The sequence below is a fragment of the Calonectris borealis genome, chromosome 10, assembly GCF_964195595.1.
Source record: "Calonectris borealis chromosome 10, bCalBor7.hap1.2, whole genome shotgun sequence".
Lineage (NCBI taxonomy): Eukaryota > Metazoa > Chordata > Aves > Procellariiformes > Procellariidae > Calonectris > Calonectris borealis.
In genome coordinates this window covers 1,109,661-1,134,236 of record NC_134321.1, presented here as the reverse complement: position 1 = coordinate 1,134,236, position 24,576 = coordinate 1,109,661, and the positions used below count along the sequence as shown (strand labels likewise).

At 51.5% G+C, this 24,576-nt stretch overlaps 1 protein-coding gene across 2 annotated transcripts; it reads right to left on the bottom strand.

The window, feature by feature from the left end:
• Positions 1-10,838: 10,838 nt before the first annotated feature.
• LOC142086069 (protein SSUH2 homolog) lies at positions 10,839-24,363 on the bottom strand. Of its 2 annotated transcripts, XM_075158576.1 has the most exons (13): positions 24,254-24,363; positions 22,203-22,405; positions 20,449-20,503; positions 19,788-19,917; positions 19,167-19,227; positions 18,534-18,658; positions 17,359-17,421; positions 15,256-15,347; positions 14,567-14,659; positions 13,554-13,659; positions 12,687-12,788; positions 12,076-12,249; positions 10,839-11,012 (listed from the first exon to the last, which is right to left on the bottom strand). In XM_075158576.1, the coding sequence occupies exons 1-12, from the start codon at positions 24,274-24,276 to the stop codon at positions 12,109-12,111; spliced, it is 1,194 nt and encodes a 397-aa protein (XP_075014677.1). In that variant the 5' UTR covers positions 24,277-24,363; the 3' UTR covers positions 10,839-11,012; positions 12,076-12,108. The 2 variants fall into 2 exon arrangements, with proteins under 2 accessions (XP_075014677.1, XP_075014678.1); XM_075158577.1 differs by lacking the exons at positions 10,839-11,012; positions 12,076-12,249 and having other exon boundaries at positions 12,709-12,788; positions 13,467-13,659.
• Between the last annotated feature and the right edge of the window lie 213 nt (positions 24,364-24,576).

Sequence of the window (24,576 nt, the reverse complement as noted above, 5' to 3'; positions counted from 1 at the left end):
CAGCTTCCCTGTCAGCTCACAGGATTAGAAATGGCATTCTTTAGTTTTCCAGACCCAGGCCCCCTGTTACTCTGAGCTGTTTTCTATTTTCAGTTAATAGAAACAACAGCAGAAAGACTAACTTGTGCATGAAGCGCATCCCATGCCCCCCTTGGCACCCTGCAGCAGCTCTGCCCACGCGTGGCGGGGGTGGCAAGTCCCTGGAGGTGTCGCGGGCAGTGCGGGGCACTCCTCCTTCCCCTGCAACAGGGCTAGAGAAAAATGATGAGAATAGGAAAAAATGAGCCTAAAAGTTCTTAGGGGGGGTCATCAAAAATCCTCAACAGTCTCTTTGTAAGTAAGAGGGAAAAACCTACGGCGACTGCCTGAGCCCAAGACGGGTCCATCTGTCCTCACTGTGACATCTGACTGTCCATTACATATTTTTTCATCTCTCTGATTTAACGCTTTTGGAAAGCATATTAAAACACCATGAAGTAAATGGTAACAGAGGATATAATGTCAGCATTTGCTCTGTGGGACTATTCAGCAATGAATCCTTTCCTCAGAGCCCATGACAGCTCCAGCCTCGGTGGCCGAGCGAGCTGGCGAGCGTTTTGTTATGACCCCAGACAACATTCATTAAGAACCCTCCCTGTCCATACGGCGACAGCTGAGATTAAGAAAACCCTCTTCAATAAAGAGCGAGAGCTGATCTCACAGCTCGTACAGCCATCTCGCCTGGCAGGGACGCTAGCGGGGGGAAGGAGGGGCGTTTGGCCGGGCAGCAGCCAGCGCTCCCCCGCTCCATCACTGGCACGGCCGCTGCTGGCTGGGGCTCGGCTGTTGGCCCCGAGCTCACCGCCTCCCAAAGGAAACCTGACACACATCTCTTAACGAGTATCCCCGCGCCTTCACATTCCCTTTTTCTTTTTTTTTTTTTTTAACCAGATGCTTGTTTCTCTAGGTGTTCACCAGACATTGATCAAATTCAAAGCTCCCATGTTTATTTATTCACTTTCCTGTCCTTTCAAGACTGTGTTTATGAGATGTTTAGGTAGATCACTCTGTCCTGCAGTCATCTTTTCCCCTCTCATTGAGACCGAGAAATGCAATGCCACCAGATATCCAGTCTGAACCTTTGTGTAGATGAAGAAAACGAGCAGGAGCAGACTCCCACCATCCTGTACTACCTTGGATCAAATGTTGCCTTTCGAACTGTGCTTCTTTTTTCTTTTTCTCCACGTGCAAAGGAAAAAGGGTGTGTGTCTGTGTCTGTGTTTGTTTTTAGTTTGTTTAGGTTTTTAAATTCATGACGAAAATCAGGAGAGAAGAAAAGACAATAAGAAATAAAAACATAAAAGACAAAATAACCAACCCCTGGAAGAAGGGCTAGCATAAAACCTCTGCGACACTTACATTCTAAAGAAAACCTCAAGAGTTTGGGCCCCACCTCCGAGGAGCTGCTCCGGTCACAGCCGGACAGAGGATATGGTATCAGCCTTGCCGCTGGGCACGCTGGGCTGTGGGGAATGCAGCCCCGCACCTGTAAATTCATTTTTTGCCCCTGCCCCGAGGCTCTCCCACATGCACGTCAGCGCTGCTGCTTCCCTGCACTGCTGGGTCGTAAGACACCCGTCCACCTTCGCCCCACCTTCGCTGCCCAGCGCAGAGGGACGGGACGCAGGGTGCCCCGCGTGGGGACGGCAGCTGTTGGCACCAACCTGAGGGCTGGCCACCACGGCAGGAGGCGGCACAAGGACGATGCCAGCGCTGTCAGTGCCACGGGGTCCATGTCTGCCCCCGGGACCAGCCCTGGGCACGCCGCAGGTTGCCAATGCCTGAGGTGGGGGCAGCCCTTCTGCCGTCTCCGGGGCCGTGGGACCCCAGCCAGCAAGGGCTCACCTCCCGCCCCGGGGCTGCACTGAGCTGCTTTCAAGAGAAGTGCATAAAACACGCTCTCCCCAAAGCTGCTTACCTGTGCTGCACGAAGGGGGGCCTGCTCCTCTGCTCCCCAGGCTTGCCTGGTGGGTCCAAAGGTGGTGGCAGAGGCTTTGCTCCTACAGGAAAGGGCAACTGAGGAATTCAAGCCCAATTTAAACCCACAGCGGATTTGGCTCACAACTGCAGGAAGGTTCAGCAGCTAAAGCCGCTCCCAGATCAGCAGTTTGCTTCACACCAAATGCCCCCCACATCCCAGCCAGAAGTTGCTGCTGGTCCAGCTCATCCCAGTGGTGTTCCAGCAAAGCACTGGGGTGGCTCCCAGGTGAGTCGGGCAGCCATGCCCATGCCTGTGCCCACAGCACTGACCCCGCTGCTGTGCTCAGGGCAGTACAGCGGTCCCAGCTCCCCACTCAGCAGAGTTCCTGATGACTTTCCAAGTAGGGAGAAGCACAGCCAGATGTCAAAGCCAATTGCTCTCCAAAACGGTTGGACACAATTGACGGTTGGACACGATGATCTTAGAGGTCTTTTCCAACCTCTATGATTCTATGAAAACATATCTGTCTGCAAAAGAAGCAGGCCAGGAACAGCGGCTCAGGAGGTAAAAAGGAGTCTGCGAGCGGGACAGGCACATGCCCATTGCAGTAGCTGTAGCGTACAAGAGGGAGGGTTTCATGGGACTGCCCACCTTGCATGGCACCTCCTTGGGTTAGGCAGCTGCTGTTGTTTCCTCACTGTCAGAAGAATAAAGTTACAGGAGTGCAAACTGTCAGTGCCATGCACGTACCTCTGCCCCGGACGATCCACTCGCAGTCACCCAGCCGTCCCGGGGGTGCAGAAGGCGTCAGGGGACATCCCGGCTCTGGGTCCAGGTCCAGGTCACCTATAGCACAGGGAAACATCAGTGAGTGAGGAAGGTTGGTGGGTGCAAATAGAGACCAAACAGATGTCACAGGCCAATATGCAGTCAGGGGATTTGCTGTCCTTTCCCACTGTCTTGCTTTCCAGGAGCTCAGTCCCTGTGCTGAAGTGGAACAACACTGACACCCTGTGTGGGTGACAAAGCCCTGCAGGTCCCCAGCTCCCTCCGTGACCCAGGAGAGCGGGGGCCCGCGGCGTTGCAAGCCCTGGAGACGAGGAGCCCGGCTGGGGAAGCCGGCACCTCGGCCCCGCAGCCTGCGGCACCCGCACCCCTCGGCGGAGCGCAGGGGAGCGCGGCCGGCGCTGGGACGGACACCCGCACCAGGCTGGGTTAAGCACACAGGCGGGAGAAAGGCGCCAGGAACTTTCCAAAGACCCAGAGACATTGCCTGAAGCAGGTGAGACGTTGTGGCTGAAGAGCTCGGAGTTGCACACACTTACATCTCTAGTGGGACGTGAACAGAGGTGAAGGTCAGCGCCTCTCAGCTTTGAAATGTCAGTCCTTGGCTTGACCAGCAATGACTCTGCTCTTTCAGCGACTGCCTTTTCTAAAAGTTTCCAACTTACTTTAATTCTGCTTGTGGGACATCGGTGGTTTGTTTCCTTATGTACCTCTCTAAAAATAACCACTGGTAGCAACTGTCCTCCTGATGCCTAACACAGAAACAATTCTTTTTATTAAGCCTTTTATCCTGTGACCTTTCATATTGCAGCAGCTGATTACGAAAATTCAGTCTGTGCAAGAAAAGAGCACACAAAGGAGCCAGGAAATGCCAGTCCGGCAACAACACACAGTCTGACCGGCACAGAGAGAGGCTGAGGGTAGTCATCCATCAACTTGATTTACTAGACTTTCCTTCTGAGAACATGCTCCTTTCTCCCAGGAAGCTAAATTAATCTCTCCGTTATTTCTTCCTATGAAAAGAAGAAACTACATCCTTCATGTGAAATGTCACATCCCTCGTGCAGGAGAAGACAAGGCTGTCCTTGAGCTGAAGGAGCACAGGTTTCCAAGTAATGGTGAGCGATAAGCACTATGGAGAACTTTCTTCTGAAAAATAAATCCGTAAGATGCCTTCAGTGGGATTATCTTGGTCATGTCTAGATCAAACAGAAACATCTTCCTCAAGCGGTAAGTAAAGCATCCCAAACAATTTTGGTCAATTAGTTCACAGGCTGTGCCAGTCCACCAGGGTTTCATAGGAATGATAAAACTCCAGCTTTGCTTCCATGCCGCGCTGGAGAGGTGCCGTTCCTTCCCCTCTGTTTTAGTGTTGCATTCTTGGTTATTGGTTTTGGTGGTTTGATATGTCTGTGTGCAATTGTGCACTCATAAGGAAAAGGAAACACAACCGTGATTGAAAATGTTGTGAATTTCCTCAGTCAGAAAGTGCAGCTTTTACAAACCTTTAACAACTGAGGGGACTTTGCACGCCTTTCATGAGGGCTCCCCTTTCTTCCGTTCCCCAAGACTCCCACAGCCCTGCTTGGGTGGGCGAGTGCCGTGCTCGGCACGCGCGGGAGAAGGGCGGAGGGAGGATGAGTGCCTTCCCTTAGCATGCTGCAGAGAAATATTCCAGAAGCATGAACTCCCAGGTTCTTATTTTAACTGTTATATCACAACAAATCCTTTATTTTCATTCCAAAATATAATGGATTTCTGTACACGTTACCAAGAGAACCTGAATGCCTATTTTTAACATGCAAATGTTAAACAAAAACCTGTTTACAACAAAAGATGGAGATAAGAGTATAAGTACCAAATTCCAGTCCAATGGAAATGGTTTAAATGACCAGGTTAAAAATATCCCAAATTTTGAGTAAATAAATCAACTGCACGGTTGTTGCTACGGTGATCTTGCTGGAAATCACAATAGTCTATAAATATGAACACATAGCTCCATTTTAAAACAACAATAAGTCTGAGATAGACTTTGACCAAAGCCAGGAAATTCAGAGCTTAGGCTGTTACTCATCCGATATTTCAGGTTCTGTTCTGTATCATCAGGATCCAGCTCTAGACACACCAAAATAGCGGGCAAAATTCCCACGGCATGCAGCGGTGGAAGAGCGAGCTCCCGCCTCGGACTCGAAGCTCCGTTTGTCAGACCTGTGCGTGACCGATATCACAGCGTCCCCTAAAACCCGGCGTGCTGCAAGGCCCTGAGCACCAAGCACACCGCCTGCACGGCTCCTGCAGCACAGCCCAGCTCCTCACCGGGTTCATCCGAGCTGGCATCAAAACGCGATTTCACCTTTGGTTGAACATCAGCTCATAAAAGGTTTGCCCTTTTTGTAAGCTAATGGGGCAGAGCTGGATGGTTGTTAAAATATGACCAGCTTCTTGTGCACTGCTGTGTTCCTACCCTTCCTGCACGGGGACACCAACAGCTTTGAGCATCTTCCTCAGAAGGACTCCCTGTCCTCTAACGACGCCGGGACACTGCCACCTCTCCTGCTCAGCAGGGCAGGAGAGCCGGGCTGCTGCCGCCTCTGTGCCTGATCAGCTGCAACATGGGTGTGAGGCCACGAGCCGAGTCAAGACCTACACGGGTGGAAACCTCCCTTTGCTTTCCTGAGGTGCCCGAGATCCACATGGCACATCTGCACTTTACATTTACATTCCTCAGGTGTCTAAAATTAGGCTTTTATGCATGTGCTTAAAACAGTCAGAGGTGACAGTCGTATGCACTCACACCCTGTTTCTCGGCTGGAAGACCCCTCGCCTCTCACCCGAGGGTGCGGCGGGCTAAGTGCGCACAGGCAATGCCGAGGCTCAGTACCACCTGGAGCGCGACTGCTGGCTAGCTTTAAAGAACAGCTGGAGGAGGGGAAGTTGGTATGGAGGCACCTCTGTGTGGGACCTCCTCTGTGTGGGACGCAGGGTTGGGCTCCTCCTGCCAGAGCAGTAACCGTATTTCATCGTTTGGGGAAATTCCTCAGAGAGAAGGACAAGTCCCGGGCGGGTATAAGCCAAGACCAAATGCTGCTTTCCCCACACACCCCCCAGGCAGCCCCTGGGGACAGCAAATACTGCAGCTGGCAAGCAATGACCAAGCAAGAGCCCATCGATGTCAGCGGGAAGACCCCCATTTTCAGTGTATTTAGGATTGGAACCTTAGCCAAAAGTTCGGGAGAGTCTCAATCTTTGGCAAACCCTAGCAGTTAACCTGCAGTTCTTGCCCCCATCCGTCACTTCCCCTACTGCTTCACTCTCTGGCTGGTCGAGCTGGATGTCAGCACTCCGTGCGGCACCTCTGGGTCAACAAACTTTTTTTTTTTCCACTTGATTAAGTAGGAACTTCCTGTCGCATCATTATTTCTTCTTAAGCTAATCAAAGCTTTCCTCTTCCATAAATTAAGGAACCTCAGAACTCAATTACTTTTCAATAGCATCAGTGGCAGCAATATTTCACTGGGGCCCCGCATAATTAGAGTTTCTTCAGGCACCATATTAACATCTAATGAAAAAGATGTAGTCAAGGGCATAAGATCAAAGCTCCATCATGACAGATATTTTGATTAAGCAGCATTTTGTTAAAAGATAACAAACCCCAGTTTAATCTCTAACCCATGTCAGGCAGTTTATAGTGGACTCCAAGACAAAACTAGGAAGCATCCCAGGAGCAGAGATTCAGGGACTAAGTTCACATCTCTAAGGATTAAGTCCCTGTTCCACTGAAATCAGTGGACTTTGCATTGTGCCTAAAGGTATAGCAACACCTTTAGGTCACCGACATGGCACAACCAACGTGCTGACCCATTCCGCTCCTCCCACAAACACCGACTGGCCGAGTGCATACGTTGACATTTGGTGGAAGAGAGGTTCAGTTCTGGAAACAGTTATTTTTAACATATTACTTGAAAACACAGTTTATGACTATCTTAATAAGAAGTACAACTGCATAAAAATAGTAGAGAAACTAGTCAGCATGGCATGCAATGTATTCCTTCTAGTTTTACTTACTGTCTGCTTTCATTTCTTGTTCCATTTTCAAAGACTAGGAGCAGAGATGATCCCATCCCAGCAATCTCCTCTGGAATACCCTGTTTTCTGCAAATTCTGCGCTCACAGCAACGAAACCCAGCCCCCATGAGCCACTCCCCTCTGCCAAACAATGCAGATGTTGGGAATTCATGAATCAATGTCAAAGCTGGATGAAGCAGAAGCTTGCCAGGAATGAAAGTGCCAGACAGCCCATGCACACCGTGCTGGCTTCCCAAAGGGAAGCTCCACTGGAGAGGACCATGGTCAGAGATCACGGAGACTGCACGTGGGACCGAATTACAGCTAGAGGGGTGTAAAGAGACCACAAGATCCCTCAGACCCCTTCACAGTATGGTTGAAATCCTGGAGCGTGAGGCACACTATGTATTCAAGGCTCAAGGCACCGATCCCTCTGTAGAGAGGCACTGCACACAGCCAGTGCCTCTGGGGCACCACATGAATATTCCATATATTCAAAGTTCTTGGTGTTAGCTTATTTCCAGTGTAGAGTATATAGTTTCCAGTTTCCAGTATATAATATAATTATTAAATACCTGCTAACTATTAAACTACTAATTATTAAATAACTGCAGATACTAGAGAAGACATTAGCAATGCTTCATTCAGTGCCTTTCTTTTGCCATGCTGGGTGCGCGCACCCATGCAAACCCTGTACGTTACCGAAGCCGAGTCCCCAGGGAACACGGTAGCTGTGCAATGAGCTAATGCCTGCATGGCAGCCAAGTTTTACCCCCAGCTTTCCCACCTTCTTCTTGGGTATCTCACATTTGTGCTTTCTCCACTTGCTCTCTCCAAGCCGTCGTCAGCCCACGAGCACAGAGAGGGAGCAGCGTGATGCTGTTGAGCTGGTGACTGTGGCCTCAGAAACCAGTTAACAAGAGGCTTTGGCCAGTTAGTTGATGGTCATCAATTACGACAAGAGCCTGTTTTTAAGAGCTGTCCCTACTCACCAGACCCCAGAGCCTCCCATAGCTGTTCTTGTAGTCAAAAAGCTGCTATCCACTTGAATAATCAGAAGAGAAGGTTTGCTGCACCAATATACTGGGATGCCAGACAAGTACCTCTGAGAATGTAGGTGATTTCCTTAGAGTTTGCTGCATTTGTCATCAAAAGGACCAACTTCTGACCCAGCATCGTGGTCTGCAAGAGCCTGAACTTTCAGTCCAAACTATTTCTGTGCATGGGCTCTAAAAGGGGGAGAAGAATTTGCTTCTCTGCAGAGATTTGCCCACCCCCACTGCTGTCCGAATAACTCAGTTAATGCTGCGGGACTGTGTCTGTCTCACTGCAGCACACCGGGGTCCTGTGAGCTGGGGAGGGTGCCTTTTTAGTCCCGTATTTAGCTCAAAACATAAACACAAACGAAAGCACTAAGCACCGTGGGGCACTGGTGGAAAGCACCGAGTAAACGGTGGAGACCTCTGTTTTGGCAAGGGCAGAGCTAACAAGGCCAAGCCCAGCACTGCCTCGGCCACCACTTTCTGGGGGCAGCTGTGGCTGCCACGGCCTCAGCGGATGCAGCTGTCGATCCGTCACAGCAGCAGCTGGAGGAGCTGCCGTTCCTTTGGGTCCTTCCAAATCAAATTGTGCCGCTATGATAATAGCAGTCCTTTTTTTTTTTTCATTAGGGCTTAAGTCAATGTCTTAAGCATCCTAAATACATTCAAGGCTCCAGCTACACCATGCTACCTGCAAGCCTAGATCCTTGTTGCAACCACTGGGGCTTCGGAGCCTGCCCGGGGAGCGAGCAGGGTCCCGAAGAGCAGTGCGGCAGCGTGCCCGCTCGCTGCGGCTCCCCCAGCCCCGCGCTGGCAGGGGCAGCAGAAGGGGCAGGGCCTGGCCGTGGTTCTTAACACCAGATTATCCTTTCCCCATCCATGTCCCTACCTGTCTCAGTAAATGCCTAATTGGATTTCATGTTAGCTGCCTGTGTCTGGAGGGGCTCTGCTCTTTGCCGCCGTGGCTGTGCGGTACCACAGGCAGCGTTAATCACGTTAGCAGGGTGCAGCCGAGGGCTGCTGCAGCCCAGCGATGGAGCCAGCGGCTGGCAGGCAGGGCAGTTTCTTAAAAATACAAAGAAGAGTGATAGGGGCAGGCGGGGAAGAGCTGCCCTCCAGAGCAGCTTTGGAGACCCACACAAACCCCCCTCCTCCACGGCACCAGGGCTTCCAGGGGAGGTAACCAGGGGAGTCACCCACCTCGGTCCTCCGAAGGGCAGCTGGGCTGTGACATGAACCTCAAGCCGCGAGTGTTGAAGCCTTTTCTAGTGACAGCCAGACGAGATTTGGTTTTTCATTCGCTGTGGCATGATGCAAGCTTGGACAGAGGAAACGGGCAGCTTTGTCTGGGGATGTAGTTAATATAGCTAAGACTATCAACACTGCAAATGCAAGCCTGTTTTAATTATGTTCAGACAATCTATGCAACAACAGCCTCCAACACAGTTAATACTTAACAGCGTGAACCACACCAGAGAACGGAAATTTCTCATTCAGCTTACCGGGGGAGGCGAGTCAAGACGCGGGTGTTCCCATTGCCCAGGTCCGTCCCCGTCCCAGCCATTACCATAGCAGAGCCCCTCCACACAGCTCTCACAGGGGACACAGGACGAACAGCAGGACAGGTAGAAAAACTAATTCTCTTTAGCAAGGAAGCATGCAGAGGTAACGATGGTGCAGACATTGCTGTCATCTTCCTTGAGCTGACCGGCATCACCGAGCTCCGCTTCCTTCCAAGAGCTCGACATCCCAGCACGAACTTGCAACACGCAGCCCCATCATGCAGCATATACCATTGCGTATTGGCTATATCACAGCTACAAACATACATGGTACAGTCCCTGTCCAGTGAAACGCCTGGAGGACATTTGACAAGCATCCTTATAATGGCTGCACTGACTGTCTAGCTATAAAGCGTAATTTAGGGATACACTAGGTGCTTACTGCTAGGCTTCGTGCTTTGCTGGAGAGACACTTTTGGAAGGCGCTTCTTTTCTGTTTTTGTATATTGTATCAGAGACTCTGAAGTTTGTCAGCAGTTGAAGACTACACAGAATAATTCTAAAGAGCTCAAAACCATAACTGCTTAGGAGTGTTCACACCCTTAAATGCATGTGAATAGTACAACACAAAGGAAAACAAAGCTGTACTAAACGGCCTGTTGGATCATGATAACATTGTTCCTGAATTGTCCCCTTTCACTGGAAAGAACAATCTACAAAAAAAAAAAAAAAAACACCAGCAAAGGAAAATCTTGATTCTGTGGAATAGTATAATGGGTTATGCTTAACAGCATTAAACAATGGGACTTGGGGATTATCATATGCAATTAGAAACGTGACATGGCTGTAGCTATCTATGAACAAGTGTCGTCTCTCCCAGCACTTATAACCGAGGATCAGAGCAGAGGGTACGTGCCAGTGCTGTTTCTGAAAGGCAGGCGAGCATCACTTACAGAAGGTTACAGTAAACTTTAAATGAGTTGTTAAAGCTCAGCCAGAACAAACGCAGGGAGCCTTCCCAGCCCCCACGTGTCAGAAATCCCTTTTATTCCATTTCCAAAAGGGCTGACTTTGACCTGAGCCGCCCTGCTCCCTGCCCTCCAGCAGGTAACCCCAGCTATCTCGCCCTCCCGCGCCATTAAGGGCCCGACAAGGGCACAGGGAGCCACAGGCAGGAGTGACAGCGGTGCCCAGCCCCCCCGTTTGCAGCAGACCCCCCGCCACGCAGCCGGTACACCTCCCACCCGGGGGGCTGCGGTCCAAATGCATTGCAATGCCCAGGGTTGCAAAGGGGGCACGGGGAATACACGGGGGGGATTGTGCCGGTTATTTACCGCCGGGCTGGGGGGGCCGGGGCTGGCGCGGGGCGGGTGGGATCCCAGCCTGGCTGGGCTGGGCTGCGCTGCGTGGACCGTGGCCACCCACCACTCCTCAGCACTGTGGGGCGGCTTGGGTTTGTGTCTCAGGTGAGAGTAGAACTGGTGCTTCATGAGCCAGAGACTGATTTAATTCAGAGTTTTGAGCAAACAGGCGACAAAAAGCTCATGGGTGGGTGGGAAGGCGCCTTCGGCCCCGAGGGCAGCCCAGGGAGGGTCTTCTCAAGCAGCCTCAGCACCTGGCAGCAGTGGTTGGGTCTGTCTGGCAGTTTGCACCCAGGCCCTACAAAGAGAAAAACCATACCACACTCTGGTTTCAGAAATCCTTCTTTCTCATCCCAAAGCAAGAGCAGACTTGGGGGTTTTACTGCATCAGCCCTGAAGGGACGAAGACTCTGCTCGTCCTCCGCAAGATGCACATCATCGTGTGCTGTCCCCAGGATGCCCAGCTCCCCCAAACCTTCCTCAACCCCGACTTGCTTTTGGGGCGGTTTCTCACAAGATGGAACAGGCAGGTCCCAGGACACATTTGCAAGTGAGTGCATTTGGAGATTATAGGGCACGATCCTCTGCTTCCTCATATCCATGAAATTACAGGGTGAAGCCATCAGTCCCATCAGTTTAGCATACGTATCCCCTCACTTGGGATTTTCAGAAACAATTAGTGAACTAAATACAGTATTTCAGTGCAAAACCTTAAGGGAGAAATAGAAGGTTTTACATTTTTATCCATCTTCCAGTGCCAACTCCAAGTGCTTTGCACTAAGCCATTTCTTTCTTCTCCACAGAATTAATACAAGGAGAGAAGAATGGCCTAAAGAAATGCTCCTCAATTTGCTGTTACACCGATAAAAGCAGAGCCTTTATGCTGTACTGGCAGATGACAGTTACTGTATGTACTACAGGAAAATTGGGAAAAGAATATGTGGTTAATCTAAAGAGAATGAATAATTACTGATCTGCTACGCTGCTCAACAATAAAGTTGAAGATCTGCATAGAAATGAATTTCCCGTAATTCTTTTGCTGCTTCTATTAAACAACTAAGATAGAAAAATCAGCTTAAGTTTCACCAAAAGCAAATTTTTCCAACCACAAACTTGCTCAAGGTCACCCCCCAAAAACCTTTGCTGAATCTCAGTGATTTGTAAATCATTCCCCTTTCTGTTTTAAACCTAGGTGCCTTTTTAACAGAAAAAATTAAGATTTGCAATGAAAAATCTGACTGCTGCTCTCATCTTTTAGTTTTAGTTAGAAACAGCTCTTCAGGGGTGACTGAAGTTCTCTTCCTCCAGCCCCTTCCTTCCCCCGCCGCTCCAGGAGTTTATCATTCAGCAGGAAAGTTTACCCGGCTCCAGCTCTCGGCAGGACCGACCCACGCTCACAGGATGGCACAGCAGCATTTCCCCGGGTAATCCTCTGCATAGACTTGCTTCTCATTACCAAAGACGTAGAAGGAATATGCCTTCCCTTTCCATTCATATTCAATCCTAGTGAGGGGAATTAGCTCAACAGCATGTTTCTGCAAAAAAGAAAAAAAAAAGAAACAGGGGTTTTTTTTAACTACCTCTGATTGCAATCCAAGGCACATTGGTGTATGAGATTAATTTTGAGGTCTTATTTAATGGTGATACTGGACGTGTTGGGGCCACATAGGTGTTGGGGAAGGATGGGAAGAGCAGCTGCAACAGGGTGAGCAAAACGTCAACTGGTTTTCCGAGAGCAGAGGTTTTGGTGCAGGCTCACGTTTTGAGCTGGGAGGGTTTTAACCCCAAAGTAAAGTCCTCCTGGATTAGAGGGAACTGACCCATGGCCAATGCTCCTCTGCTGCGTTGTGTGACCATTGGACACGTCTGTTTTACAGAGGGATTTGGGGAGAAGAGGTCCCCCCCCGCCACCCGGTATTTGATCCCCCTTGCAGCCCCTCCGCATGAGCTCAGTCCCCGGATGCGTCCCTACCTGTCTCAGTATCCGCGTCTCTTCCGACACTTGCATTTGATGCAAGGCAAGGCAGGACTCTGCGCCCCGCACGAGGGGCTGGGGGAAGTTCTGCAGAGTCACCTGGCAGGTGAGAGGCAGAGGATGCACTTACAGCACCCGAGAGAGACTTTCTAAACTAGTTAAGGGGAAATTCTCATGAAGCTGCAATAGGCATGCCTTAATTCCTGCCCATCGCCAAAGACACATGTTGACAGTCTGTGGCCTCCTTGTCATATGCTTTACAGATTTTTTGGTTTGTTTTAAAAACAATCTTTGCCCTAGAGACAATTATTTCACTCCTTTTAATTGCGGCGGTTCATCTGCAGGACTGTGCACAGCCGTATCTCAGAGCATGAGCACCCCAGGAGGCAAAGCAGGAGAGCGGCACCCGAGGAGGGTCCTGGCCATGGGCTCGACCCTCTCCTGCTCCCACCATCACCAATGGCTCGTCAACACCATCTCCTCCAGCTCAAGCTGCAGAGTCACATATTTCTAAGTCCCTATGTGTTGAGATTCATAATTTTGGTTCGCAGCTCAGGTTTGTCCCTCTTAATGACCATCCTGCATACTTGTATGTACTTCTAACATCTAGGTGGGCTCTAAGCCATCGCCCACAAGGATCTGGTGAGACCTATGAACAGCTCCGTGTTATACAGCCAGTGGAAAACTGCTGTTATGTTTTTCCACTGACAAACAGTGAAACCCTCCTGTATAAATTATATCATTTATATCTACTCGATTTCTGCATCTGAAGATTACTTCATGGTTAGATGGAAGTTCATAACCACGTCAGTGTGTTCTGTAGTTTCCAGACAGTGACGGAGCTGCTGTGTTAATGCAGATTACCAAGTGGTGTTCATCACTGAAGAGCTGCTTCCCCGTGACCTCCTGGAAGCGGGACAGAGGAAACCCCTGGTTCTTGTCGACGACGTATTCAGCAACACTGTTCTTCCTGGGGGAAAGAGCAGGGCGAGCTCTCAGCACCCTCTTGCTCACAAGCTGCGGGGCTGCAGCGGGGGCACACCGCGGACAGCCGCTTCACCTCCCCTTCACCCTCGGTTACCCAGAATCTGGCTGCACTTTGATATTTCTTTGGTGTTTAACCCCTCCTTCCCCAGGAAGCCTGCTGCCAGGCTCAGGGACGAGGACATCTTCCCACGTGCAGGGGAGGTGGGGGCCGCTGGCCGCTGCCCAGCCGGGCACCCCCAGCTCCGGCGGGGGGACGGGGCAGCCCTCCCTCCGCTCGTGGTGTGTGCGGGGACCTGCGCGACTTGCTCTGAGGAACGAAAAGCAGCTGCGAGACTTGAGCAGTGAAGCACGGCCAAACAGCACCTGAGTGCGCGTCAGGACAGACGGACATGCCTTCTGAGGGCAGCGCTGAAGGGACCTAATTTAGCATCCTGTGTCATTTTTATTAAACATGAGTGCTCAGGACCTGAGCACTTTTTCTCTGTCTAATTCTACCAGCTTTGCACCTTCCCCCTCTGAATGTTTTGAAGGCAGGTACTGTGAACACTCATTTCACATTGCTCCTAGCCTGGCTTACAATGCACTTTGTTTTCCTCTAAATTATAAGCGCTTCACCTTTTTCTTTGAACATCTACACTACCGGCAGCAGCACGAGTAGCCTGCTTGGTCCCCAGAGCGTGGCGTCACCTGGTGCGAGGCAGCACCGCACCCCAGGAGCCAGCACCGCACCCCAGGAGCCAGCACCGCACCCCAGGAGCCAGCACCGCACCCGCCTGCTCTAGCTGGAGGTGTGACACTGAGCCTGCCCGCTAATGCCACCGCACTAGGTCCAGTCCCCGCGTGACAGCACGCCCAACCACCCAGCTCGGCTTCGTGCGGCTCCCGCTTACCAGGTTATGGTCAGCTCCGAGTGGCAGAGCAAGAGGCCCTTCGTGCCGCAGCGGGCACAAGGCACCCGGCCCTCCCCATGGCAGGAGAAGCACCTGTGCGAGGAAAAACACGGGAATTCCGGTGCTTGGTGCGAGTGGTCTTAAAGCACGGCAGTGTCGCAGGGAAAGCGTCTGCAGCCCTGCATCCCACTGCAGCTCACCAGTGCCAAGGGGCTATGGGTGAGAGGAGAGCTGAGCAAACCAGAGAGCTGGCAGCTAAGTGCTCGGTTAATAATTCTAAAGGGGGAAAAAAATTCCTACGTCTTGCCTACTGAATGTCTCTGCAGAGGAAAGAACAGATTTACAGATTTCTTTTGACTGGGGAGGAAACCAGGCATTAAAATGGCATAACCCAGTAATAACAATCCACACGGGGTGGGTGTAAAGCCAGCTCTCACGAAGGACCCTGCGTGTCACCAAGCCGCCAAGCCCTGGGGCTTTATCCGTAGCTGTAAAGCACATCGCAAGCTCTGCACGCGTGCTGTAATTTTCTGTTAGAAACAGGCCTTTTGACCCACCGTGCGCTGCTGTGTACTCTTCACTTAGCTGGGTTTGCAGATAGCGTCTATTTGTTCACCTCCACGGTCACAGAAATAACAAGATCCTAGTAACAAAGCTGCCACTTGGACCGGTATTTGAGTTTTTCTTACCTCCTCCGTCCTGTACCTCCACAATGGGGGCAATTACTATAAATATCATTATTAGTGCATCTGCCACTTCCTCCACAGAAAATACAGGTACTCTATACGCAGAAGGAAAACAAAGAATACATAATATTAATAAACATTTCTCTCATTGATAATTGCTGAGATTGATTTTCTGAACACCACCTGTTTAGAGAGGCCCAGAGAGCGGTGGCTGCCTGCGTGGTCGCACACAGATAAGCGGAAGCCAGCAGGGACTATAACTTATCCCCGTGCAGGGAGCACACTCCATCTGTTTAGGGGTTCAGGAGCTTCCCCTGCCAGCCCTCTGCCCCCACGTGAATTTCATGCCTCAATTTCACCTTCACAATAAGCCTCCTATATCCAGGCGAGCATTTAATTGCTGGAAGTGGAGAGCTGCGTGCAGCTTGCCCGGGGCAACACGGCTCCAAATGCCACCGATGCTGCTCTGCAGGACATTCACTAACTCCCTTAGCAGGAAGAGGCCATTCATAACCCGGTACCCGCGGCAGGCAGCTTCCCCGTGCTGGGTGCTCCCTGCTGTCCCCCATTTGCTCGTGCCGCAGCCCCCCGCACAGCTGGGCCCACCTCTGCCTGCGGGGCTGCCTGGTTTGCTGCTCGGACACTGGGGTCCAGCAGTCCAAGAGCTTCTCCTCTGTGAGCTGGAGCTCTGCAGGGCTCCTGGGACCTGCTGAGCACCCTGCTAGCCCTCGTCACCAGCAAGGGCAATTTCTCTTGTGTAATTTGACCGAGGGAATCACATCTCGCCTGCACGTGCTGCCCGCAGGCTGCATGTGGGTGAGCTCGGGCAGCCCATCCTGTCACAAGGGTGACTGATCACCCATCATATCACAGCGCCTGTTCGGGCACACTTTGCTTAAAACCAACTAGCCCGATAAGCATTTCAGCGTTACTGATCCCAGGGATCGATTATTCAGGCAGCTCTCCCAGGAAGAGGGAACCGTGCCCCCAGCCAGGACGAGGTGCTGTGACCACCTCCCCTGCCCGTTTGCCCCAGAGACGAGCCATCCCTGACCACCAGACATCACCTCCTCGCTCGCACTGACACCTAACCCTCCTGGAAAACAGCTTCTCATCCAGACCCAGCTTGAAAACTGGAGATGACCTTTCTGGATGCTTATTTGTGCTAGAAAACTAAAACCTGAGCTGACTACAGATGGACAGTTAACTGAAATAATATTTACAGATATAGGAGAAGCACTTTCAGTGGGAAACTGGTTCATGTTAGTCCTTATCAACACCTCAGCATCACGCTCACCTGACGGACCTTCAGGCACGTCCTGACACTCTCTACTCCAGCCATCAGCACTAAAACCTCACTATTGACGTTGCTGCTTTATCTTTCCATCTCGGTGAAACCCATACGAAGGGACACCGGCACGGCAATCAGCCTCTGTCCAAAACGCTTGGGAAAGCCTACCTGCATTTCTGACTTTATTGAGATGCCTTTATTTGATGTTTCCTAATGCTCTTTGTTTCCTTGAGTAGCCATGTGGAATGGTTTTACTACGTGACCAGGTTTTCAATTTAGGGTGTTAGTGGTTTTGACCCAACTCAGTATAAATTGGGTCTTGTTCTTCTCAAAGAAGATGGGGCCCGGTCTAACTCCAGCTGACAAAATTTTCCAGAGATTTTTAGGTTTTGAAACAGCCGCATAATCTTCAGTTCTTAAACTGCTGTACAGCGATTTATGTCTCTTCCCTCACACTTTTCTCTTTGTTCTGAGAAACCTGTCAGAGATGCACAGTAGCTTTCTCCTCTCAGAAAGCAGAGGAAACTTGTTTCATCATCCCATATTAAACCCCCAATTTTGTATATCCCCTCCGCCTGGGAGAACGATTGCAAAGGCAACGTCCAAGAGACCTGGAGGAGAGATCCTGCCTTGTTTTCACACAACAAAGTTCTTTGCTCATCTCGCAGCTCCAAAAAGGAAAGGGGATGATGAGGGAGGTTAGCTGGTGTCATACACTTCAAAGTATTTTTAAGATACATTTTTAAGTGCTTTGTTCTCTCTCACAGTGGAGACGATATCTGGAGCAATCCTGCGAGGATCCCCGGCCAGCGTACCGTGCCAAGTCCTCCGCATCCGCCGCATGGGGCACGACCGGCTCCGGAGCAGCTGGGACAGCCCTGGAAGCCAAGCAGATGGAGCAGGACAGTCACTCGCCGGGTGCGGAGCACCGGGAGACGTGCAGGACACCCCTTGCCACTGCTCACCGGCAAACACCTTTAAACCCGGCTCATTGTAACCTCGCTCTGCAGATCACCTTGGATCAAGAAGAGCAGGAGGCTCAAAGCACCCGGTAGAGAGGGCTAAGGGCTGCCCCACGCGTGCTCAGACCCGGCACAGGCACTGCAAGGAGCAGACTGCACCCGGCTGGAAGAGTCTCCTCTGTGCAGGCGTCTGCTGGAATACCTGCCCAAGGGTGCTCCAGCCCGAGGTAAACCAGCACTGAATGGGAACAGGAGGAGCTGGCCAGGCGTTCTCTCCAGACTAGCTGTGCTCACCCAAACCCCAGCTAGAATAGGTTTTTCTGCCTGATTTTTTTTTACTCTGCCAGGAGTAAAAATAGTTGGACTTTGTTCTTTTGGGTGGGTACAAATAATTTTTAATGGCAACTTGCCCATTCAAAATGCACACTCCAGACTATTTGAAGCAGTAAAAGCAGTTCTTTGCCAAACCCAAGTGCTAATCCTTTATCTGAAGCTATTAAAATACTATCATTAGTTCAAGCAGAAAAACAATGCTTCCTGCCAGAACCAGAGTTATCTTTTCTTATCATTAAGTCATGAAGGGAAGAAGCAATAAATATAACGGTACACCAAAAAATGGTTGTTCTAATGAGTAAAAATAACTCTGTCAAAATAGGTACATGTAGCAGATACTTATCCAGAAATACAGAACTGAATATAATAGTCCAGTGGGTTTAAAATGAATGCGTGCTCTGGCATTTGCAGCTGGAATACCAGGATGCTGCTGGACTCTGGTCCCACAACAGGGTCAGGGGGCCATGGGCTGCAGCGGGTGCAGGGTCAGGCCTCGAAGGCTTGGAGCTCCTCACTGCTGGACCGAGTGTAGCCCAGACCCCAGGCGCAGCCCCTCGCAGGGCGGTTTTACAGGCAGATCAGGGACGCCACACCGGTGTCTTCAGCCGCCGCAGCCCTGCGGCGCTGCCGGCACGCGCGGCAGAGCACCCTGTGCCATGACGAACGCTGCAGAAGAGCCGTCGTGGGGAGCTCACCTGGACACTGTAGGTGTGAGGCACTGGTAGATGCATCTTGCAGTCAGCAAACAGGGGAGGGGGGTCCACAGCCACGTCCCAGGGCTCCGGGGGCACCGCCGTCTCTGGAGAGTCCACAAACCCGCCTGGGGTGGGGGAACAAGGCGAGAAGAGAAACAGGGTGGTAGGGACATGGGGAACCTGCCTGGATGCGCCTTGGCACCCAGGGCCGCTTCTGCTGGTGATGGGGACAGCCACTGCCACCTCCATCACCCGCAAAAGGAGAGCCCAAACCGTGCCAGCTGCCCGGGGCTCCCCTCGCCTGTGTTTTGGCTGTAGCTCTCTCCCACGAAGCTGAGCCCCGTCCCGCAGGTACCACCAGTTGCAGAGACTGGACACATGCAGGGGACTGAACACTGGCAAATTCAGCAGACCCGGCAGGAGAAAGCACCCGTCACCCTCGGAGCCCGGGCATGGGTGCAGGGATGGGATTGCTCGCTGGCTCGTGCAATCCCCATGCACGACATCTTTGACTTTTTCTTTGGAGAAAGCCTTGCCGAGTGGCCCAAAGTGGGGGAGAGGGGCAGTTTTGCCCTGTCCTGCATGGCCCCACAAAGTCAGCTGCCTGCTGTCTGAGGACGCTGACCCACTTACCCCTGTAGGGCTCACTGGCTGGAAGAGTGCTCCTGCTCTCGGTGAACGTTTGCAGCCGGTACTGGCAAAACCAAATGAGAATTAACGGTGACAGAGAGCCTGCTGGAAGGGGACAGAGCTGAGCCCCGCTCCCCACCGACACCAGCATGCACCAAGCTTCGCGGGACTGAACCAGTTCCTGTGTTGCAACCACCGACCTCCTGCTGCAAGAGCAGCAGCTGGGAAAGAACAAAAGACAAAACTGGCTCTTGCTTTGCTGAGAGGCTGCCTCCGCACAGGCCAGCGCACGGCCGTCCCCGTCCCACCGAGGGGTGGCAGCGAGTGTCCTGTGTCCCCAGCCCCACAGGCTCCTGGCACGTGGGTTCACTCCCGTGATAAACGCCAGAGTCCCGTGCCACTAACCGCAGCCTGTGCTCCGGTGCTGAGCTCTGCAGAGTCCTTACACTCACTGAAGGAACAGTGAGTTCTTTTTTACATTGGAAACATAACACAAGCTGAAAGTTCAAGAATTTTTCATTATATATTACACAGCTCAAAAACATATCTGAAGTAATTTCTTAGTGCGGTGGGCTGGGGTATAAATCTATCGCACAGTTGTGTGTACTAACATCACCTCCTTACTCGATACGTGTTCAACGCAGTCAGGCTCCGGACCACCATGTGTTTTGATGGGGCAGTCCTATAGCAGCATTTGCTGGCTGCAAACTGTATGAAGGCATCTTTGGCTTCATCCTCAGAAATATATAAGATGCTGGGGGAAAAAAAAACAAACAAACAAACAATAAAAACAGGTAGTTTGAAAATGCATAGTTGATGTGATCTCCTGAAAGTTTTTTAATCACAAGGGAAAAAAATATTAAAAGACCAGTCAAAATTCATTAGCAATTTCCGTGCTTTATTTAAGGTTGTCCATGCAGAGGGGTTTTTTTTCCATAGGCTAAATCATCATGATTTTCCCTAAGAGCAAAGCCCCCAGTCTCAGCAAAGAGCTGGTTTAAAGGTCTGTCACTAAGGAACCAAAACTCAGTGCACTTGGGCGCCCATTTGCTCGTCATCACCCATCACAGCCCTTTGCATAAGCGGGGCTAATCTCACCGCTCGGTTTCTACGAGAAAGCAAGCCACGTCAGAGGACGTCGCCGAGCTCCTCCCGCGCAGGGGCACTGCCACGGTGCCGGCGCTGGGACGGCCACGGCTCCCTCGTTTCACTTTCCACAGGAGGCAGAAAACGCCTTGTCACATCTCTGGACACATTTCAACAACAGACGGAAAAGACGTTTTACCTCTCTTCTGTTTGAGACGCTGCGGGTTTTGGAGGGGACAGGGTGGGTTCACGCCCTGGAAGGAAACAGGAAGGCAAGATGGCTGTTGGCCTTTGCTGACTTGCAGCGCTACCGTTTGGTGTCGTGACGATGAGCCGAGTTCCCTCTTCTCGAGAGGGTGATTTGCATCCTTTGCTCTTCCCTCGCCTCCCCCGCCTTCACTCTCGCTCCCCATGGCCCTCGGCCCTCACAAGCTGTGTCGTCCCCGTGCGACGCTGCACCCACGGCAGGTACCTGCAGGGCTGCCGCCTGCGCCGGGCCCTGCGGCCAGCGCTCCTGGGGGTGCGGAGGGCTCCACGCGGGATGGGGACGGGGAGCCGCAGCGACGCCTGTGTGAAAGAGGGGTTCAACAGAGGTGACATCTAGAAACACCCCCAAAGCGCAGTCACCAATTGCCACTGGTTTGCGAGGAAGAGGGGTCCCCAGGAGCACCGGGAGCAGCGCCTGCGGTATCTGACAGGGCGTTTAAGGCTCCCGATGATGAGATCTTTTCCAGCGCTTCTGCACAGAGGGGCTGCGGCGCTTCAGGCTCGCGGGCAGGATCAGACAAAGGGGAAGGCGGGCGGCTGGAAAGCAGCACAGCCGCAGCAGAGAACAAAGGCAAGTCCCAGGCTGCCTGCCTTCCCAGCTTTTTCATCTCATCCGCTGCTTTGAAATATTGGATAGATGAGAAGAAGAAATGGATCTGAAAATGATCTTCCAGGGGAATTTGTTCAGGCAGATTTGTCCATCTCAGTGTTTTTTTATCAAAATCAGTTGCCAAACTAAATTATTTTGGTGGTGAGAAATCTCCTCACTGATCTCAAACTCACTCAGAAAACAGTCTGCTGTGAATCAGCCCACTCCTTCTTATCATCTGGAATAAAGTCACCGCTGTATCTCGTGACCTGCTTTGCCTCCCTGCTCACCCTGCGCCACAGCATCCTTTGCTCCAGCGTGACAGGGCAGAGCCCAGTGCCAACAGCACGTGCCCACGCTGGTGGGAAACACCAGCATTAAAAATCCTTGCTTTTAGAGGAAACTTGCAATTTACACAACGTCTGTAGCACCCTCCCAGCAAACTCTGTTTCACTCTGCTGCAGATCACGTTGTCAGACTTTTCCCAGTTCCCAGTGTTGCCTGGACACTGGCCTGGCCCGCAGCCTCCCTGAGCCGTGCTGAGCTGCTGCAGCTCAGGCCGGGCAGTGCCGGCAGCCCCGTGCCAGGGTACGGCTGCTGCCGGGACCGCGGGGGCACGGGCAGCTATGCACAGTCAGCCCCCCCTTCCCGGCCAGCCCCGGCACCCGGCGCTTGAGCAACCAGACCGCAGAAGAGAGGGTGCGCTGACGTTTGCTCCTGTTGCCAAATCAGGATTTCACAATGTCGCCTTCCAGTACGCCGCGGCAGCAGCAGCACCAGCCAACCAGCACGCCATAGCCCTTACCGGCAGACCGGCACGCCACAGCCCTTACCGGCAGACCGGCACGCCACAGCCCTTACCGGCAGACCGGCACGCTATATGGCCCTTACCGGCAGACCGGCACGCCATAGCCCTTACCGGCAGACCGGCACGCTATATGGCCCTTACCGGCAGACCGGCACGCCATAGCCCTTACCGGCAGACCGGCACGCTATATGGCCCTTATCGGCAGACCGGCACGCTATATGGCCCTTATCGGCAGACCGGCACGCTATATGGCCCTCACCGGCAGACCGGCACGCTATATGGCCCTCACCGGCAGACCGGCACGCCGTAGCCCATCCATAGCTCGAGGTGACGACAGGCGCAGCAGGACTGACCGGGGTGGCTGCTCTGCAGAACGAGGCTTCGGCACCAGTCCCATCACCTGCGGAGCTGCTGGTGCTGCCCATACCTGGCTTGTCGGGGGGAGGAGGAGGAGGGGGGTCTGGGCTCCCACAGCTCACCGGATCCTCGTTCCTGCTCAGAAAAATGCATACATAACCCATCACAAATCAAATCTGTTCTGGAGGCAGGCAGGCTGGGCGGGGAGGCTTTAGATCCATCTCTGTTCTCTCCTTCAGAGCGGCAGCACCAGCGAGGGGATAACGAATCTCAGCAAAGGCAATGGGAGAAAGCGATCTGTTTTGTGACAGAGGGGAAACGGAGGAAAGCAAATGCACCTCCGTGAGCAGTGGAACTAATGAGGTTTGGTTCCCTTCAGATTTGTGTCTTGGTGATGAAGCCTTACAAAATCATTCTCAAATTTTCTGTTCTCTGTATAGATGTGTAATCCACCTCTTTTTCCTGCTTACAGACTCTTACCACACAATATTTTCAGGCACCAGTAGGTGCAGGAAGGTTCAGCCATTATTGGGAGCAAACCCACAAATGCTCAACTCTGTCCCCAGCTGCCCATTCTTTTTAATTTGGGAAAACGTCCTTATTACTCTGTTTTCTACTACTCCATTAAGCCTACCTGAGTTACAGTGACATGATCAAGCATTACTGGAGGGGACATGCAAACCCAGTGACTACACAAAACCTCCTCCTCTGCACGTGCTGGGTGCCGGATCCCCAGCAGCGAAGGGAGCGAGGCTGGGAAGCAGGCGGGACCCCCATGCAGGGGGGCAAGAGCCAAATTCTCCTCTCCTACGCCAAAGTCCAGGCGGCTGCCCAGGAATCAGCAAGAAGAGATGATCTGCTGCTGCTGAACTGACCACGTGAGTGGTAAAATGTTTACTCAGATTGCTAAAAATGCCGTGCAGGAATTCTCCAGCATTTTGGGTGCTTCGTGCTCCCAGCCAGGCCAACAGCATTGCGGAAGGATTTCTGCCCAAGCAAGGAAAACACAAGCGTGCAAAGACCAAGACATAACTGGGGATGAAGTTTAGATTTACGTTTCATTCTGGTTAGCTAGCAAAAAACTTTTGCAAAACAAATCAAAGAGACTGTTTATGAGACAAAAAGCATTAATCTGGATTAGGATCAAGTCAATACAGGCTTCCATTGAGATCCACCGATTTACATCACTTCACAAACTAACCACCCGAGTCTCAAAGTCTGAGATGCTTTTAGAACTAATACAATGGGGCATTAAATAAACAATAAATCAACTCTACATGTGCAAATGTACTAACTTTGCCTACAGAGGAAATTCAAAACTGTATGAACTATGTTCTACATTTTTTTTTTTATGAAATTGGGTGCCATATAACAGACACACTCACAAGCCCTTCTTCAAAAACTCATTGTTTTGTGGGTTCACAATCAAAAACTGGGGCAACGCTTTCATTCAAGTGAAAATATAACCATCCCCAAAAGTGGCTGTTTTGCAGACACCACCTTCAGCAACCATATTTGAAGTTATGGCCGTCACTTTACAGAGATACTTTTTTCTCACACCTCAAAGAAAATAAATCTGTCATATTTAATTCAAAACAGATTTTATTTTCCCAAGCAATAAAATCCATGAAAATAGGAGGTCTTGGTGAAAACACCTTGTAAGCGACTCATAAGCAAACAGCATGGAATGAAAGCATCTTTAAATGCCACTTGAAGAAGAGCAACATTATTAATGTTCCCAGTTAACATCCACTCCAGTCGTCTTTTCAAAAAGGAAGGGAGCAGTATTTTCTCCATTTTTAGCCCCAATATGAAATGTTAACAAATGTTGCCCGAGTTCTTTGTTGAAATAAACCTCCTGGTTCCCTCTAACACAGCCTCCCTCCCTGGCTGCGCTCCGGCTTGAAGCCACACCGTTCTTTCCCTGGTATTTATGCTGCGCACTTTTCCCAGAAGATGAACTCTTACATCTTAAAGTCTCACCTGATCAACTCATCTTTCTCCATCGCTGTTCAAGGACACGGCTGGCATTGGATTGAGAAATGAATGTCTCGTGTCGGTGCTCGGGGCTGGAAACGCCACGCCAGCGGAGGAAGTTGCATTAGCGAGTGCCTCCGGGCCCCGACGGGGCTCTGCTGTGCTGCTATGGTTTTGGGTCCGTAAAACGTACACTTACACCCTGCTTGTGGAGGGTGAGGGAACCAAAGGGCACATTTCCCACTCTCCAAACAGGGTGTCTCCAAGATATTGGGGCCTCTAAAAGGACCATCCTCACCAAGGTCAGATGTAAGCTCTCCTCTGCTTCA